The following is a 21,354-nucleotide window of genomic DNA, read 5'->3' on the forward strand; positions in this document are numbered from 1 at the left end:
GTGTAGGAGATGGCAGCATCTCAGTTTTGTGATTTTTACTTTATATGGTAAAATATTTTGTACACGTAGACACACAATTAAGTGAATTTAACGTACTGAAAAACCTAAGAGTGTGACAGATGTCTAAGTAAACTTCCATTCTTTAGGTTAGAAGTACATATAGTACAGAGGGAAACAGTACCAAATACGCTATGATCATGGAACATGTCTTAAATAGTGACTATCCGAAATGAACATGATGTATTAAATTTTAAACAATATAAAGAAAACTATTCAGAAATAAATGCTTAGCTTGCCCAAAGAGTAAAGAAATATTTAAGAGACTCTAATTATACTAAAAATATTAAAATAAGTATGCAGAACAATACAACAGTCACATACAAACTGGCACATGAACGTATATAACAACTCTGTCAAAGTTGTCCCCAAACTTCTTGAAACTTTACATAGAGTCATTAAATATGTCTTTTTCACAGAGGAAAAAGAAACTTTAAACATTCCAAGTGACAGATGTCAAGACTCATGAATATCTAAATATTCATAACTTAGCAGACATTCTAAACAACCATCCAGGAATATATACATATTGACTTTAATGTTATTCCCGCAATCCACTAAAAAAACTTTATAGGAATAGTGGAAACACAGAGTGAAAACTTACTAAGAGGTAAACTCTACTAATTGACTTATATAACTACAAATTTGATTGCACAGTTTTATGCTTTCAAATAATTTTCTGGCTATAATTTAGAAGAGTCTTCAGTAAATAATTTCTCTTATAGAAATTAAAAAATAGGCAAAATTATGTGTGTACTGCAGGTGAAGCATGGGATATAGACACAAAAGACATGGATTTTAGGACTCAGTTTATCACTTAAAATATGTAACCTCAAGCTATGTAACTTTCCCTTACTTGTAATATAGTTAGAACTTACACTTTTTAAACACTTATTACATGCAAGGCATTATACCAAAGACTCCACATCATTAAATATATTAATTCTTACAAGTGCTCAGTAAAATAGGTATCATTATAATACCCATTTTTGAGATGATGAATGTAAAGCACCAAAAGATTCAGTGATACAGGGAGGAAGACTGTCTCCAAACTTGAATTCTCAACCACTGTGCTATATTACCTCAAAATGAAAATGATAAAAAGTATACTGACTTTGCAGGTTGACTGTACTAAGTGAAATTATGCATAGAAAAATGCTTTATAAATTTTAAAAGTTTAAAGAAATGTAATATACATAGGAAAATTACGTAGGAGTGTATACAGGGAAAAGGACATAAAGAATAAGGATGCTGTGACTTGGCTACTGGCTGGATGTCATGGACAAGAAAGAGGAAGGAGCCACTGAAACGACTCTTAAGAGTTCATCTAATGGTTACTGGAATAGAGATGGTGACACTAATAAAAAAATTAAAAGGCATTATGGTTTGTAGAGAGGATGATTCCAGTTTTGGATTCAGTGACTTTGAAGAGCCAGCAAGATACCACGTAAAGATCTCAGACAGGCAGCTTCCAAATTTACATGTGTAGCTTAGAACAAAAGGTTGATTTTGAGATGTTGATTTGGGGATTATCTACATTAAAGAGATGCCCAAAGCCTAGAAGTAGATGAGCTTTCTGAGAAAGAAAGAGTAAGGGTAAAAAAATAAAGAAGACCCAGGACACCTGAGGTAATATGTACAATGTAAGAGAAACAAGGTGAAAAGGAGATTGTGAAGGACACGCAGGGTCATGGTTGATAAAACAAGGCAGGGAAGGAAGACACAAGGGGCGTCAGATGGAACCAGATGATCAAGAGAGTTGAGGAAGTGGGAGCAGAGACCTGCAGGTCAATGACGGTCTTGGAAGCCAGTTTGCCGAATGTAGAGACTCGGGCAGCAGGAGATCTACAAGGGTCTGAGTGTGAGAAAGAGGGATTAACACACATAACTATATAATGGAGTCTGGCAAAGCAGATGGAAACAGATAAAAATACCAATTAGCTTCACAGGTTAGTAACCTCTGTTGCAAAAGTTTTTAATAGTTTCTCAGATTCCTCTCCTATTTATTTCATTATGATTATCAAAATAAAACAAAAGTGTATAAAAATCATAGTAAAAAGAACTGTCTCCAGTCCAGTGCTTACTGTTGATATTGTATGTTTAGCCTTACTATAAAAGGAGACATTTATTTAACTACAACTTAAAACAATTTAGATGTGACTAGAGTACACCATCAAGTTGTAGGGTAAATACTGCTTGGCATAAAATATCTTATGATAAGGGTCAGAAAACAGCAAATGTTCTGCTAATTATTAAAATTCAAAAATTCTGTTTTTCTATTGGTGAGTCATAATGATTGTATCTGCCTTTTCCAAGTAATCTTCTCATGATAAAACAAATATTAAAATGTTTCTGACTCAAAAGGAAGCAAGCGTTTTGTGTACTCATGGTTAGTTACATAGATAGAAACAGATTTTAGGAAACAAAACTGTCTATATAGTGGATTTCAATATATTAAATGTTAATGTGTATAATGATTATGTTATTTTCTTATTAACAAAAATAAATAATTTTCATAATATGCATATAATACAGAGATATTAGAATTGTTTCCAATTTAAACATGTAACCTTAAAGTCAACTAATTAAATATGAACAGATATCCTTGTCTTTTACTCAAAAAATGATGGGTGTCTATAGAAAGAAAAATTAGAATGTAAAAGTTTCAATTCTTTATCATAAGCTGTCTGGCCTTTGATGTTATATTTGCTCAGGCAACTCTTGCCCTCATTTAGTTGGGGGCAGCATATACTGGCAAGGGAAAAAAAAAAGCCAAGAATAAAATAATTAAATTGGAAGTAGGCTGGCGGTCATTCAAAACTTTTTTTTTTCCACTTTCAAAAATATTTAAAACTTAAATCCCTTCTTTTTCTAGCTACTTGAGGAGTATTTTCCAAGGGAATAAGAACCCTCATTAATACCACTTTTAGGAAGAATATGAGGCCAACGTCTCTGTTTTATTTTACAAAAAGAACATTTAGTTATGTGGGAATGGCCAAGCCATGACTAAAATTACACTTGTCTACTAGAAAAGTAGAAACTACACATCAAACTAGAAAACTGAAATGATAATCCTTGAGATACTATTTTGAGATAAACAGAATCTAGTGGGCAACACTGGAATAAAAGAGCCAGAAGTTACAACAAATAATACAGTATTTTCAATTTTATGTACTATTGCCCCCTCCAACTACACACACACACACACACACACACAACTGCCCTCCACCCACTACACACACACACACACACCTGCCCTCCACCCACTACACACACACAACTGCCCCCATCCACTGCACACACACACACACACATAAAACTGCCCTCCACTCACTACACACACACACACACACACACACACACACACGAGCCTTTTAAGACATTTTTTTTCCCTGTTTCCACCCCATGAAATGTAAATACTGCAGATCTACTGCGTATCTGTGTCTATATGCTGTGATGCTCTGCAGGGTAACTATTATAATACCTAAGATATTTTTTGCCCTCCTTTAACAATCAATTTTCACTCCCACTGGGGTGCTATCACCCATGTTGAGAGTGCATGAATCAGGCATGTTTATGAAACCAGAAAGACAGGCATGTTGCTGAAAATAAGTGTACACAAACTTCTCGATGTACAGAAGGTGCATGCTGTCTGAATCAGGTAGTCAAGGAATTGTTTGATTAAACATCTTCAAAGACTACATAAAGGGAGCATAGCTGGACCATGGGATCACTGCCCCCTGGATTTTATTCCCATCAAGCTCATTTTAGGAACTGTAGGAAAGTCTGGTTCTAAAAATATTAGGACTAACAAATACCTGAATGGTAACTTTCCAACTTTGCAAGCAGAAGAATGTGTTTGACTATTTTTATTTATTCTGTTAATATGTATTTGGCCTCATTTATAGGAGAGCCCATACACACACACACACACACAACTGAAAAGTCTCCTAATTAAAAGACAGAGAGTGTCCTATTAGTTCACATAGCTTTCAGAAGACCTTTCTTTAATAAATAAAATGCCTTTTAAAAAGTCAATAAATGGATTTTTCAAAATGTACCAGCACCATAAATGTTTATTTGTACAACATGTAATAATTAAGTTCTGTCATGCTACTATTTTAAAGTCTATAGCTAGGCATAAAAGAGGCTGATCTTTAAAAATACTATTCAAAGTGCTCAGCATTTTTACGTTAAATAAAGAAAAAGTAAAGAAAATATGAATGTGAATTGACATGTGAAGCACATAATATAATCGATAATTTCTTACTAAACTGGAGATAATATATTGGAATAATCCAAGATATCAGAATGTCTTCTTGTTTGTGGAAAGGTGTTATTAAGGCTGACTAGGGTGGTAAGAAGAAACTATAAAAATAACTCAGTATAACAACTTCACAATAAATTTACTTACCCATCTTACCAATTTGGCATCAAGTATATCATGAACATTTAACTTACGACCTTTATATAATCATAATGCATATATGATTAAAATATTGAAAAGGTGTGGATTACCTAGGTTTTCAAATTTTTATGTCTGTCATCTTATCATCCCCAAATGGTCATTCCAGTGCATTTTAAAATGAATGGTGATTTTGTGTGTGTTGGTGGAGCTCAAATATCTATCATTAATTTTTACTAAAAATAACTCATAAGGGTCCATTAGACAATGGTGAACAAAGATGCAAAGCTGTTTCTGGGCTGTTTCTCCCAGGCTATGAAATTCCTCTATAAAAACTAAAAGTTGACATTTTTAAAGTTTAATAGCATAAACTTTTTAGTTAATTTTCAATACATTTCCTAAATATGTTTATAAAGGGCAGAGAACTATTGTATTGTAGGCTTTTTTATAATATAGTTTATCAACTGCTTATGCTTTAAAAGTTTGCTGTCTTTCTTTTAAATTTGTAATTTACACTTCTACAGGTACAACTTACTTTAAGCAACTTAATTATATGAAAATGTTTTCCTGAAAGATAAATCAGGTGGTAATTCTTTGCCATGTTACCGAATTCTTTAAAATAATACATTTTTCAAATGTATCTCAAGTCATTCATTTTATAAACTCTGAAACGAAAGAAAACTTTTCTAAATGACAGTTACTTCATAATGTGAGCTATACCTATACTACCTTATATTTTTAAAACTGCTTAAATCAAGTACCTGGATCATTTCTGAATTATGAAATAAAATGCAGAGGTTGATTCCAACTTGTACATTCAAAGAAACATATCTATGGTCCACACAGAACAAAAAGTGGTATTCAAGTACTATTACTTGATCACTTTGGAGATATTCAGTAAACATGATTTACCTAAATAATGTAATGATATTTTTATCCTTACACCACATAACTTAGGCAGAATTAACAATTAAGTGTCTTTTATTTGAGGGAATAATCAGAGGGATCCTAGTATTCCCATGACTCTGGAAAACGGTAGCTTTATTTTCCTCATAATCTTCAGAAAAATCTTATTTAAAAAAAATGAAGAAAATGACTTTGAACTCATCCACGAGGGATATATCCAACTTATTGATTGATGTGACTAGTGTAGAAAGAACTGAGACCTACAATTTTAGACCAGTTTTAAAGAACTCCAGGGGCAGAGGATCTTGCAGTGCTATATTTAGTTGGAGGTGACTGCCCCTGAAATCCATCTCTCACATTTTCAGTCGAGTAACATATCTATACCGTGGATCTGACAATGTCAATCTCCTGAAAACCCTTCAATAGCTCTCTATGACCTGGCTTCTCTCTCATCATCCACATTCTAAATTAGTATGTCCCTCATTCTATTTCACCTTCCTAGCTTTCCCTAGTCACTGTTCCAGTGGGGGACAGTCACGGAGAATCAGGACAGAGAGAGAAGGGGCACTTGAAACTTAACCCCCTGCCTGCTGTAAGCCTTTCCTGGTGGCCCACCACTCCCTCCCCTGAGTATCAGTTCAGTGTTCTTCCCTGGGGGACTCACACCGCTCAGCGCAGATCTGGAAGGTGACATTTATCATCTAACAGACCTACTTCTGTCTGGCTTCGTCAGTCTCCTCCCCTCCTTGGACAGGGGGCTCCTTAAGCTAATGCCTACGCCTTCCGTTAGCCAGGTCCCAGGCTGGTGTCTGACATGGCAGTTAGGTGCTGAATCACTGTAGAACGAGGACTAACAAGTCATTTCAAATTCAGGCTTGAAATCTGAGAATGTTACTTTCTTCTTTGATTTATCTCATAGATCGCCACACAATATGAAATTTGGTTTGTTACATTCCTCTTTGACTCATCTCCTCCAGAGGGACGTCTATAGCTAGAGATTTGCCAACATCACTGACAATTTTGGCATACATTTCAGGTAAAATAACAGCAGAGTTGGCCCTCCACATCCCAGGCTGTGGAAGCCAGGGAGCTGACTGCACTATGTGATTTTACACAGGGACTTGAGCCGCCTTGGACTTTGGTATCCAAGGCGGCCTTGGAACAATCCCTGCCCCCTCACCGAGGGGAAACGAGGAATAATAAATTAGTTTATATCAAGCGGTCTTTTGGAGGCAGACAGACTGGGCTCAAATTCTGGCTCTTGTATTAATCTAAACAAGCCACTAAACCGTTCATTCTCCTCATGTGTGAAATGAAGATAATCATTCTAACCTCTTAGGGTTGTAACTCAGGTTAAGATACTATACGTAAAGTATTTATAGCACTACCTTGCTCAGGGTAAATATTTAGGATATTATAACTATTTTTCGAATAGTATGCACAAAGAATTAAGACAAGTCACCCAAATAATATGCATCTCCTTAATCCCTCAAGGAAAATATATTCCCAAAGAGAAATCTATGTTTCTCTAGTGAGAAAGGAAAAATAAAAAATTACTGTGTTTTCTAAGGAATTTAATCTCTCTACTAACTGAGATTAGTTGAGTATATTTCACCATCCTGCTTTGTTTGGGGGAGTGAGCTGGCATGGAGAGGTAAAACTCAGATAAGAATCTAAAGTTTTAGAGGCAGAGAAATTCGCCTTCTAAATCCTATCTCCTGCCAGAAAGTTGCTCAGAAGAAAGGTTGCCAGAGCAGATTAGTTGTGTTTAGAGCAGTCACCATCACATTCCAAGAGATGACAACCATACATGCAGCTCACCAGCTCTAGTAGTATAAAATCAAACACCTTTTGCATCCTGTGGTTAAAAGGATCTTTACAGCCTACTTGAATAATACTGGAAGAGCCAGTCATTCAGCCTCAGAGCCTAAAATAAACTCTCTGATCAATCGTTTTCGGAAGGAAGATCTGTGGGTTTCCTGATGACCTGTAGAAGCCTATGAGAAGTTCTAAAAGGCTGTGAGCCGAAAAACAAGACTTACTTTAAAGTAAAACTGGAGAGGAGAGAATTAGTGAGAGCGAGAAATGAATCAAGAGCCTAATACCACAGCAGAAATATCATGAAAGTAAAGAAAACTCATGCCATGGGACCAGTGGCGGAGAACAGGATGCTTATTCATTTATTGGTATCTCATTTAGGCAGATTCCACCAATAAATCAAGGTTATCATTCAGGTGGGACTCTGGGATTGGATCATGGGGAGTCTTAGTTGAAGATACAACAAAATTAGGAATTCAGGGCTATGTATGATGCCCATTATATATGAATTTATCTTGACTCACATGTCCTAGGATTACATCCTATTTTTCTGTCCTTAAGAAGATGAGCAATTTGACAGAGGATCCTGAACCTAGCTGACTCCCTGAATTTTGAGGATACTGCTGTGGGACACTGAAGCTCATGACGTGAGGCTCTGGAGTTTTTTTTTTTAAATGCCAAGTAATAAAGCAATGAAGAAGGCTTGACGGGATTTGTACGTTTCTAAATAATGTTAGAGTACATAGTTCCTCCATTCTGCAAACTCAACCATCTACAACTCAACAATGGAGCTGGACAGGTTTATATATTATGGGTCTCTTTCTAATCCAGGGCTTTGTAGATAGTGAGAACATTCAGTGATACACACACACACACACACACACACACATACATATATATGTGAAAATAAATAAAACATACATCATATATTATATATATATATATACACATACACACCAAGTATATATATATAGTGTGTGTGTTTGTGTGTTTTTAAGAGCAAAGAATTATGGTATTAACTTTAGAAAAAATTGTGCTCTTTTCACTGGGACTTACTTTAAGATCCAGGCCTACTTTATTGTTTCATTAGATTAGGAAATCTGCTACACAGTATACAAGTTGAAGTTCCTACTTATGATTATCTTACCTTGAGGAGACAGAGATGGAAAGGAAAACAAGTGCCTCTCATGTGTGGAAATTCTTTTTCTTTATGGTGCTATGATGATATACATTCTCTAGGACAAAAGTCAATGCCCTAGACGGTAGGCTTTGGCCCAAAATTCATAAGACTTTTGTACAGAAAAAGAATTTTACTTTCCCTACAAGTCTCTCTGATGAAAATAAACAACTGAACCAACATTAGTAATTAATATCCCAATTTCTGAAGCAGTTTTAGAGAAATAAACCAAAGAGAGAAAAATTCTTGTTTCTGATACAAAAGGCCTAGAGGCAAAGGACCATAGCGTAGCAGACCTTGCTTAGATGGATAAAGACCACAGTGGCTCTCATACCGTTGCTCTAACTCCTTTCTTTGGGACTTCAGTAGGAGATCAGCCCAGCTGAAGAGTAGTTCCGGAAGAGTCAGTAACACCACACACACTGACACCACTGACAGCCATACATATTCCAAAAGATACGCAGGGCCCATGCAGGTGTCCTGCTCTGAGATCAAGACTGAGAGAATTCAGGACATATAGGTTCAGTTGCTTCTTATTTCCTCTCAAAATCCAGATCATTAGCAGAAACTTTTCCTATTTGTAAAGGGTGTGACGTAGTCAATCTGGTCAATGTGAGTGGGCTACGGACAACTAGGGGTGAGTTACATCAGGAACCTTTTCCAATAGGTTAAGGTGGAGCTTCTGTAAAGTGACTCTTCTCCCAGGTTATGATCAGCAAGGATTTGAAGGTTCTTTTGGGAAAGTTAATCTGGCAGAAGGAACATTTCCAGTACTGACAAGGGTGTTTAAATCATGTGGGGAGAGGGAGAGGCGAGCCAATCAGCCACCTCCAGTGATTCCAGCACCATCTGGATCTGTCTTTGGCCCACCTTTCATTTCTGCATTTCCCTCCCGTCAGCGGATCTCTATGTTGTATCTCCACAAATTAAAATCACTTGGTGAGATTTTTTAAAAACAACTTGTGCCACAGCTTCAAGCTCACTGACTCAGGCTTGAAAGACTGATGGGGCTTGGGCTTCAGGATTTAAAGCTCCCCAGGTAACTGCAGTGGCACCTCCTTAACTCTGAGCACAATGTCATACTCGTGGTAAGTTCTCATTAAACGCCAGCCCAAATTGGTTATCAGTGCGTTGTGAATCAAATCAGGGCCATTACTTCTAAGTCTACGCCATTTAAAATAGATTCTCCTTGTGTCTCTGAGCATTTTACCAGGGCTTCAAGCCATTTGCAACAGCTCATATTGAGAATATTGCAGTTTTTCACAGCTCAGTTTTATAGACCTCTCCTAGCGGTGCTACATTCAGTAAACTTGCCTCAACAAGCTAAGAGAAAATGCCAAAAATTAGCACTCCTACTGTTCGGCAGAGTGTATTTTGTCTTCTTATAACTGCTTCAATTCCAGCACTTAGCGGGAAGACATTTAAATTTTTATTGTATTCCTATCTCTTGGAAAAAAGAAGAATTTACAAGTTTGACACTAAACAATCACAGATGGAAGATGTGAAGTAGAAGCACACATTTTACACTGAAGTATAATGTAGCTATCACTAAATGCAGACTGACACAAAATCCATCCAACTCTCCCTGTGGCTTCAGGGAGAATGTAACATATTCATTAAAGAATGTCCCACAGAATTTCAAATGTCAAAATACAATATAATCATATTGAGAAAATCCTTCAACTTTAGTAGTGGAAATTTCATAATACTGCTGAGAGAGAAAATTGCCAGTTTGTAATTATGTCTCTTTCTCCTCAGGTATCACTCATTAAAGAAATGAGAAATAACACTGTGGTAATGAGACTCCTAAACAAGAAAGTAATAAAAACATATGTACACATATCAGATGACCCACATTATTAATAAAAAACTAGTTTACTCTAAGGTCATGATTTTAGTTTGTTTATAGAGAAAACAATATAGAAAAGCAGAAAAGGCTTCTCATTTAAATTTTATTTGTTGATAAAAGTATATTTGAGAGAGTTTCTCAATACCGACCAGGAAAACTCCAGAAGCAGCCCCATTCCTGTTTGCCTTGTTGGCTCTGAGAAGTTCAAGTCCAGCCTCCTGGTCCCTCATTGGCCCTTCACTGACGGGTGGACTCACCACATACTCATCTTCCATCCCAACTTCCCTTCTTTTCCTCCTACATCCTCATACCATGCCCTCTACGATTTCTCTTCTAGAGCCAGAGAACTTTCCTTTATCTTTTATATCCTCCTGGAATTCTCTTTACTTCCTAGCCTGAAGGAGTCTTTTAAAACTTCCAAAGGCCAGGCTACGGCCAAGACCAATTCAATCACAATTTCTAGTATATTTTGAAACTCTTCAGATCATTTCAGTGTGCAGTTTTGAGAACCAGTGATTTATTGGTTCTGTATTATATCGCTTATTTTCTAATGCTTTCAAAATCCTTCCCTCTTTTTGACAGATGCCTGACAAAATTTCAACCCTTGATCAACCATGGCCTTCTAGAAAAAAAAAAGTCACCCAGCCAAAAGGCTGATTCAATATATAATCTTGATTAAAAATCTCCAACGCACATTTAATATTACCTAGATATCCTACTCTGGTTCTCTAGTATTCTCACACCTGAAGATGTCTATTTCATACTTTCACCTTTTTCTCCAACGTCTCTTACTCCCTCCACTCTCAAATGATGTCCTCACTGGTACTATAAAAGCTATCAAGCATGAACTTTTTTGCCTTCACACAACTCCAGTTACAACCAAGCTGTACTTATACCCAGAAATTGACATGGAAACAATGAGTTTAAATTAAATGAATGAATAAATAAATGAGTGAACACCTCAGTGAGTCCTGTTGATTCCAGATTATTTGTGACATTTCAGTTTTATGCATTAATAGCTGATGTCATGGGGAATGTGTTTTATGACTACAACATGAGTTTTCAGCTTTCTGGACAATCATGCTGTATTATAGTAGTGAGGCATTGCCAGTTTTGTTGATTTAACTCTGCTAGTTCAGTATTTTTTAAATGAGAAATCTGAATCATTTATGTTTTGAGATATACCCAGAGAGTTATATAAAGCATTAAAATTTCACGTGGAATGAAGGTGTACTCATTTAGAAAATGTTCTTCTATAACATAGCATCCCCAAGAGGAAGGAGAAAATGACAACCGCGAAGGCAAAGCTTCTGTTGCAAGATATTTTAGTTCAAAGGCTTTCTGAACAAGTGGAATATGAACATGACAGTATTGAAAACAATTCAGGTCACTCTGCATTTGAATCTCTATCAATATATGATGAAACTAAAGAAAATGGAGTCAAATTAAGGAGGGAAACCAAAACAACTTTCTTTGAAACGAAAACTGGCAACAAGCTCTGTAGAAGACTGCAGTCCTTACCTACCATCCCCAAAATTATTAGATAAGACATTTTATTACCTGAAAATGAAGAAAATATCTGGAGTAATCTGTCCAGTGTAACTTTCTCCTTACCACTGCTCAGTCTAGGATAGGACTACAAGGAGATTTCTGAAGAGCCAGAAAATTTTTCATGGAAACTGATTTGGTACTAACTCAGTGATGACAACACTTTAATGCACTTTATTTTTTAAATTCAAATTTTAAAAATGATTACAACTTTTTTTTTTAGTTTTTAAATGTATGATTAAATTTTCATCATTTTGTTCAGATAGCTGATTCTTAGGATTACATTCGACTTTATCTGCCAATATTTTAAATCAGCAAGATACTTTGTTTAATGCTCAGATTTTAATTTATGCTTTATTTGCCATTTTAAAATGTTTGTACGTGTTTATATTTTAAATGAATTAAATATTTCACTTCTCTTTTTCTAGACCTCTAAGAGGAATTTAATAAAAAAAAAAATACCATCAATGCACTATTTTGGTATTACAGTTGACTCCTGAACAAGGAGAGGGTTAATCTGCAATTAACTTATAGTTGGCCCTCCATATCCTCGGTTCCTCCACATCCACAGATTCAACCACCACGTGCAGTGTAGCAGTGTAGTATTTAACACTGAAAAATATTCACGTATAAGAAGACACGCCTAACCCACACAAGGGGAATCTGACTGCTGAGTATTTTAACATCCTTACTGAAAACAACCACCATGGAATTCACATAGTTATCTTACATCACAAGCAGCATGGATAACAATAAAAAATATCAGATTCCTTTTATCTTAAGAAATAAAACATTACATTAAAGAAAAGGATCTTTGTAGTTCAAACATGTGTTGTTCAAGGGTTAATTGTACCTGGAATTAATACTGCAGTGTTAGTATTGGTGTTTTTTCCTGGCACTGTATTACTGGACATAGTAACCCACTTGCCCGCCGTACCACACCTCTCTACAGTAACTCCTGATGTGTCACATGATGAGGGCACACCACCACTCCCTCTTCCGAAGTAGACTGGATTAGAAAAAGGTAGCACCTCCAAGATAACCAGATAATCACCAGAAAAATGGGGCAAAAAATACCATTATCTCCATTTTCTTCTCCTATGAATTGCTTTAGAAGTTTATTTACTGACAAGTGTATGCATACCCAGGAGACATTGTGGGTTCAGTTCCAAACCACCTCAGTAAAGTGTATATTGTGATAAAGTTGCACAAATTCTTTGGTTTTTCAATGCATATAAAAGTTATGTTCACAGTATATCGTAGTCTATTAAGTGTGCAATAACATTACGACTAAAAACAATGTACATACCTTAAATAAAAAATATTAATTGCTAAAAAATGCTAATTATCATCTGAGTCTTTGGCAAGTTGTGGTAGTAACATCAAAGCAAGTCAAAACCATGATGTGGTTACCAAACACCTGTCAGAATGGCTATTATCAAAAAGTCTACAAACAACAAATGTTGGCGAGGATGTAGAGAAAAGGGAAACCTAGTACACTGCTGAAGGGATTGCAAATTAGTGCAGCCACTATGGAAAACAGTATGGAGGTTCCTCAAAAAACTGAAAACAGAACTACCACATGATCCAGCAATTCCAATCCTGGGCATATATATGAAGAAAATGAAAACACTAATTTGAAAAGATACATGCATCCCAATGTTCACAGTAGCATTGTTTGTAATAGCCAAGATATGGAAGCAACCTAAGTGTCCATCAGCAGATGAATAGATAACTGTGATATAAATACACACACACACACACACACACACACACACACACACACACACACACACACACACAGAGATGGAATATTACTCAGCCATAAAAAATAATGAAATTCTGTCATTTGCAATGTGGATGGACCTAGAAGGTATTATGCTTAGCGAAATGTCAGAGAAAGACAAATATTCAATGTTATCATTTACATGTGGAATCTAAAAAGCGGAACCAACAAATGAATATAAAAAAATACAACAAATAGACTCACAAACTAGTTGTTACCAGTGGGGAGAGGGAAAGTGGGGAGCAAAATAGGGGTAGGAGATTAAGGGACACAAACTATTATGTACAAAATAAATAAGCTATAAGGATACATTGTAAAACACAGGGAGACATAGCCATTATTTTGTAATAACTTTAAATAGGGTATAATCTAAAAAAATATTGAATCACTGTGTTGTACACTTCAAAGTAAGATAATATTGTAAATCAACTATACTTCAATAAAAAAGATCACTGACCACAGATCACCATAACAAATACAATAATGAAAAAGTTTAAAAGATTGTGAGAATTACCAAAATTGGGACTGAGATAGAAAGTGAGCAAATGTTCTTGTAAAAATGGTGCCCATAGCCTTGCTCAAAACAGGGTTTCTATAAACTTTCATTTTGTACAAAATGTAATTATCTGTGAAGCACAATAGAGTGGAGCACAGCAAAAGGAGGTGTGCCTGCAACATGTGTATTCACTGAGGTCATCCTATGTGTAAAGCAAATGGTTTTCATCCTACATTTATTTTTAACCATCAATCAAACATTAAACTAATTATAAAAATAGTAAAGACATATCCATATAGATTATCAATAATCACATCTCATATTTCTAATCTGTATCACTTTATACTATAAATAGAGGAACAAATAAACCATAAAGCTATTCAACCATCAATCAATACGAAGCCTTTTTACTGAAGAGTTCATGGTATTTTAAAGTGATTGAAAATCACAGTTTTTCATTAAACTTGCCAATCAATGAATGATCTCTAAATTGACTTCCTCAGGCCCCAGTTTTTTCATTTTTTTGAAGTTTAATATTCCTGACTGACTTTAAATCTCACTCCACTGCTTCAGTCCTACTCAGACTTTTACTGAGTTCATTGTATGACTTTCTTGTGCCTTTCTAGTCTTCTAAGTTTGTCTGGTGGAAGCAGCACATAAATTCCAACAACAATCTAATTTCCTACCACAGTTTCCTACATATTTACATGACATTCTCTGCTTATCTCTATCACTGTATCCAGTGAGTGTACTAGTATAGAGATACTCGTCTGCTTATTTGTCCCTACTCCCTTTTGGATTTTGAGACCTTGAGGGTAAGAACTATTTTTCACCTAGGAATATTCACCACTTAGCAATACCTGGTACTTAGTATGTACATATAAATGTCTGAAGCATGAAGGAATTTTATAAATTGTGTTAAAACACATTCTAGAATGTATTATGAATATATTAAATGTATCGTTTAAATTGATGTATATCTCAAATTCACTGAACTTGCCTTATATCAGTCTGCCTTCTCTATCTCCCTCCCTCCTCCTCCTCTCTGTGTGAAATACATCTGTGCACAAGTATGCCAGAAAAACATACTAAGCTTATCCAAAGGTCACACACACTCATACACAGAAACCACATAATACATAATGTTAACTGATTAATAGGATATTGGCTTATCCTAGAAATGAGAATTGAGGTGACCGTCAGATCTCCTCATAATGAAAGCTAAGTAAGATGTTTTAGTAGCAACATTCAGTAGACGTCACTATGAGTTAAAAACCAAAAAAAAAAAAAGTAATATTTACTCTTAGTGAGACTGATTATAGAAATGGCTTAATTTCTGTATAATTAACCATTTAATATCACCTAGGAAAATGTCATTTGGTTTTTAACAAGGAGTTATCACCTTTACTGGTTTTCAAGAAGAAATGAATTAAATATTTTAAGAAACTTTTACATTAAACAATATATCACCAGATAAGATTCTAAAGAAACTGTTAGATGAAATTATAACCTCAGCATTTAGGACCCATGTATTTAATGAAATAACTAACAATATTAAAAAATAGTAGAAGTAATTTCACTTAAAATTAAATTAAATTTAAATAAACATTAACAATGAGCTACGTGCCTGGCAATATTCTAAGTCTTGCGTGCGTATTAAATCATTTCACCCTGAAAACAACCCTCTGAGGCAGGCATGGCTCCCTTCCATCACTGAGCAAACAAAAGCACAGAGTGATGATCAATCCACTCAGCTCACAGAGCTAATAGCTCGGGTCCTCACCCAGGTCCTTTACTTAACCACTACGCTCTACCCTTAGTCTCTAAAAAATACGTATTAACCATACTTTGGTAGCTACTCTACACATTGATCTAATAATTTTTTTCCCTAATTTTCTCCAACTGGAAATAGAAGAAAAAGACAATGGATCAGCTGTCGTTCCCTAGTTGTTCAACCTTAGGCATGTCCTTCTTGCTCTCCGAGCTGCAGTTTTAGTAAAATGGGACTTGGAACATCTACATTGATACCTGAGTACTCTTCTTTTACCCTATGTTTCTTTGAAACTAAGACAGTATAGAAAAAGAAAATTTTTATGAAGATTAAGTTAGATGATGCATGTAAAAGTATTTTAGAAAACAGAGAATGTATGTCAATATAAATTTACTTTTATTACTCTTTATCATTATAGCTCTTTTATGATCAGTGTCGTAAAAATATAAAATGTATTTAGCTATCCCTGCTCCTCTTTCATATAATGATATGGCAGAAGAACAGGAAATATAAACCTATTTATTCATAATAAATTTAAATAACCTAGCAAATAAAAAAAAATCATAGCAAATATTCCCCTGCTTTAACCAGAATGAAAGAAATTTTTGAAACTCAAAATTAGGAGTATATAACACAAAAACAAAATAAATCAGCTAAACTGGTATCACTGTGAGGAAATCCATAGTGATCTTAATGATTTTTAATAAATAGAACACATATTTAAATACTTGACAAATTTATGTAAACATATTTTAATGAAAAACTACAAAATGTGTTTCTGTGAGATTCTTCTTTTAACTCATCCTTTCTCTACTAGAGCTAAATAAAAATAAAACTCCAGAAAGCTAACAAGTTTAAAAAATGCCTAAAACAGAAGTAAACAAACAGATTGCTCCTCGGTCTTGAATTTCTTAAGTTGATAAAAATTAATTTCTTACAAGCCACTTGAAAAAAATAACTTTGCTTAAAATTACAACTGGTGATTGCAGCTAATGAATTATTGCTAAAAATATTACAATTATATATAATACATATACATATATATAAGTGTATAAAATCTCCTTTTTCAGGAAAATGGGAAAGTCTTGTGATGTCCTAGATACCGCGCTAGTTGCTACTAATTCCTGGAGATGTAATAGTAAATAAGATACAGATGGCCCCTATTTTCACTGAGTTTTAAAAATATCAAGGCAGTCATATATTTAACAGGTTTTTAAAAAATGTTACTTTGTTAAGTGTCACAAAAGGTAAGTATAGGGTAATATAAAATGAATCATAGGTAAAACTAGTGAACTTTGAGGATTTAGGAACGGCTTCCCTAAGGAAGTAAGATATGCAGATAAAGAATTTGGTCAGGAATGGCAGGGGATGTTTGAGTAGAATGATTCCAAGAGGGGAGAACAGCGAAATGTACAGAGTTCAGAGTGGAAGGAGGTTGATACATTCAATGAACTGGAAGAAGGCTTGCTTGGCTGGGGCAGAGCAATCAACGGGGAGACCCTCGGGAGACCTTTCATGTGAGGCTCATGGGTCAGCTGGAGGACACTGTAGTCATCAAAGCCATTAGGCATGAGAGTGACATGATCAGAAAGTGGAAAAAAATATTTAAACCCATTGTAGCTCACAGGGAAATATTAAATTTCATAAAACAGCATCAGTATCAGAAATTATGGAGCCTTTGGAGATTACTAATTTTAAACTTAGTAGAGAAATACTAGATTTAGATAAGATATTGAGACAGAAGGAATTTTTTTTAATACTATCTTAGAGTTAAACATTATAAGACATTTGAAGGACAAAAGTAAGGGTAAAACTTCAAAAGATCTTCGAGTCCTACATCAAAGAATAGTCTCAAAATGATATTAGATACCACAAATATGGTCAATTTACAGACCTTACAGAGAGATGCTAGAAATAATTACATTTATTTATTGTGATACTATTAAAAGTTCCATGGGAAGAGTTTCCAAAACAGAATAGAAGCTCAGATAGCCCTAGGATGAATGTAAACAGTTAAGGTGGTATGAATATAAATATTTCATAAAGTTTATGAAGTTACTGGAGATGTGTTAATGTACTAGCTGTCTATGATCTGTTCTTACCTTTTTCCAAGACTCAGGAATAGTTCGCATTATGAACTTTCATCATACCTTTTTTATTTGAAAGTTATCAATATTAAATTAACTAGGGTGATTAAGTCACTGTCATCTGTAGATTTGTTTTACTCTGAAGCTCTCTTATATGCTATAAGCTAGAACTGTCTTCAACAAAGGACAGTCTCAGGAAAAGGTCTCTCTTAGGTCCTTCAAACTACTGATGCTCTCAGCTCTGAGGTACAGGCTTTTGAGCTAACACAACTTCTAGACTAAAGCAGTAAACCAAGACAGGATTCCTAGAATTCAAGGATGCAGTGGGCTTAAGAACTAAAGACATAGGACTGACAGTGTGAACTCAGAGGTCTTATTTGATTTTGGTTCTCTATCTGGAAAGTTGTTTGAGTTTCCAAGTATAAAAGGAAGCCCCTTCATTTTCTTTTTAATCTATCCCTACACTATAACAATTTAATAAACTCTGCTTTTGGAAATGAAATAAAACATTTATAATTTTCTCACTAAACCCCTAGTTCTCCTTGCTCCACATGGTGACATAGTTATTTACATGGCTTATAGACTCCACCTTTTCATCAGGATATAACTGAATAAATTGATTATGTAACTAAGGCCATACTGGAAAGGCCATATTTGTGAATGGTGTTCATTGTGTCAGGGAGGACCAGTTGCTTTTAAGGAACTGAGGCTGGTTTTTCTTATGGATACAATGCCTGCAAAGTCCACCCAGGAAGCCCAGCCTGGTGGTGGATGGCAAAGTGTAGTCGCATAGGTCATGAAGGCCACTTTCTGAGAGCTGGGAATATTAACAAATTCTGGTGAACCTGAGAGGAATGCACCGACAGGTACAGGTTGCACAGGTGAAATCTGGTGAGTAGTTTATTGGGTTTGGTTTCCTAACCTCAAGTTAGCAAACAAAAGAGGCTTTAGAGGCTTTTAAAAGTCCAATCTGAGATTTTTTTTTAATAAAAATTTCCAAGTAGAAATGAATTAATCTGAAGCTCTAAGACTTTAATTGTAGAAAAACAAGTCAGCTTCTTATATGCATTTCCCAGTCTTTCTACCTCTCTCTAGCCTAAAATCTGGTGACATTTCCTAAAATTCAAATGGTCAAAGTTGACCAAATAGAACAGAAAATGGTATTAGTTGATTTCTACGCTTTATCATTCAAGATCCTTCTGACAACAATAACATTTGAATATTCATGTTTCCTATTTTTCTAAATAAATATTTATTTTCTAAATAAATATAAACAGTATCTTGGGCCTTGGTTTCCACATTTATAATACAGATATACTGGTATACAATTACCTCAAAAAAGACTAACAATATTAGCTCAATATATTATGACATGATAATTATATCTTTCTTATGTTCTATGTGCATCACCAAAATAATAAAATTAATTCAGAATGATCAAATTCAGAATACTAACTCTATTTTCAAAATTAGTTCACCCTATTTACTGACAACAATAGTAAATAAAATACCAGCCATTAGATTACTTTTGCATCATGTATTAGTATAACAATAATTTTAAAGTAATTTAATTTCTACGGTTTACCCATGACATTGTTTTAAAGAAATAAAGTTGTAATTTTCTATTTTAAACCTAAACTGCCAAACCAAAATATTCTACATGATTTATGTCATGTATGATATTAGTTAACATTTTAAACATAGATGGGGTGTGTGTCCAACTCACACTTACCCATGAAATTGAGATAGCCTTCTCCGCCGAGTGCATGGGTAATGAGTCGGATCATTTTATGAAGCTGTATTCCACGATCAATAACTGGAGTAAACGGGGTCAGGACACTCATGTTGGTATACATTTCAGCATCCATCAACCAAAATGCCAGCGACTTATCCCCAACAAGTGCCTATAGAAATAAAAGTCACAGAGATAAACGCAAAGGAAGGTGCTAAACAGTTGTGATTTATACAGAATAACACGTGACTACACAGAATGGGAAACAATGCAGGAGAGGCACGTGCTTTAGCATCAACTTCATGGATTTTCCAGTAGTCACCTTCTATGCTGACGGTGGGCTGGTGAAACACGGGAAAGATCTCATGTATGCACATTTCTTTTATTTTTAAAAGAGCTTGGTGAAAAATTCATGATAAGCTACCTAAATATTTGTTATACTAAAGCTGATGGTTCAAACTTTCTCAAGTTAGAATAAACATGTATTATAATGTTGAGAATATGAAATAGGTTTTTTAAAAATAATTTGCATACAATGATTTTATTTGTTTTTAAAGGGTGGAAGAGTTTCTTAAAAATCATTGTATATGTATTCATATTTATGTATAGGTATTTACATATATATATATAAAATGTGTATATAAATATATTACAATGGACCGTCCTCCCTTTCAGCAGAGAATTGACAGTTTGTTCTTCAAATGTAAAATTTGCTTTCTCATTATATTTGCCATCTAATCTAAAATTTGTTTTATATGAAAATATAATAGTTGGCAAATGGGGCAGATAACTCAGAAACACCCTGAACAGCAAGAGTGGCCTTTTAACAATATGAATTATTTATGGTTAAAAACAGCTAACTAATGCAAAGTGTTCTTCACTGACAAAAAATAAAATATGATGAAACGCAGAGATTAAACCCATGATCTCCTTACTCTTACTACTGAACAATCATTTTCATTTTTAGAAAAATATTTTTACTTACAAACTGATATCTAAACTATTTTCATTAAAATGACTTTTCCTTAAAATACTGTTACAGGAAGATCTACTCTTTCTGTGGGTCTTGTCCTTATTTTGAGGGCAAAGAAAGAATTGGCTCAGAATATGGTTCCTTCCAAGAATTCTCAGATTAGAGTAACTTGTCATCTATTTTACTTGAGTTCAAATTGTTTTGCTTTTTATCAATGCATTTTCTTTGTTCTTGGACTTACAGGTAAATATTTAAAATCTAAACATATAAAATGAATGTGAAGTAAGCCAGAAAGAGAAATAAAAATACCATATGTTATCACTCATATGTGGAATCTAAAAAAAAGAAAGAAAAAGAAAAAAGAGGACACTAATGAACTCATCTACAAACAGAAACAGACTCACAGACATAGTAAACAATCTTATGGTTACCAAGGGAAAGGGGGTGGAAAGGGATAAACTTGGGAATTTGAGATTTGCAAATGATAACCACTATATATAAAAAAACAAATTTCTTCTTTATAGCACAGGGAACTATATTCAGTATCTTGTAACAATCTTTAATGAAAAAGAGTATGAAAATGAATATATGTATATACATGCATAACTGGGACATTATGCTGTTCACCAGAAATTGACACATTGTAACTGACTATACTTCAATTAAAAAAAAAAAAAAGAGTGTGTTCTGTTAAGGGCTGAATTATGTCTTTCAAATTCACGTTGAAGTACTAATCCCCCAGTGTGACT

General features: G+C 34.7%; 1 protein-coding gene across 2 annotated transcripts in view; it reads right to left on the minus strand.

Moving 5' to 3' along the window:
• The window catches only part of GBE1 (1,4-alpha-glucan branching enzyme 1), a 243,324-nt gene that overhangs the window by 43,936 nt on the left and 178,034 nt on the right, over positions 1–21,354 (minus strand). For both annotated transcript variants that reach the window (XM_032477376.1, XM_032477382.1), the window contains one exon: positions 19,633–19,804. In XM_032477376.1, the coding sequence (XP_032333267.1) occupies positions 19,633–19,804 (172 nt within the window). The remainder of the gene's footprint in view (positions 1–19,632; positions 19,805–21,354) is intronic.

Source organism: Camelus ferus, chromosome 1, assembly GCF_009834535.1.
Source record: "Camelus ferus isolate YT-003-E chromosome 1, BCGSAC_Cfer_1.0, whole genome shotgun sequence".
In the NCBI taxonomy this organism is placed as follows: domain Eukaryota; kingdom Metazoa; phylum Chordata; class Mammalia; order Artiodactyla; family Camelidae; genus Camelus; species Camelus ferus.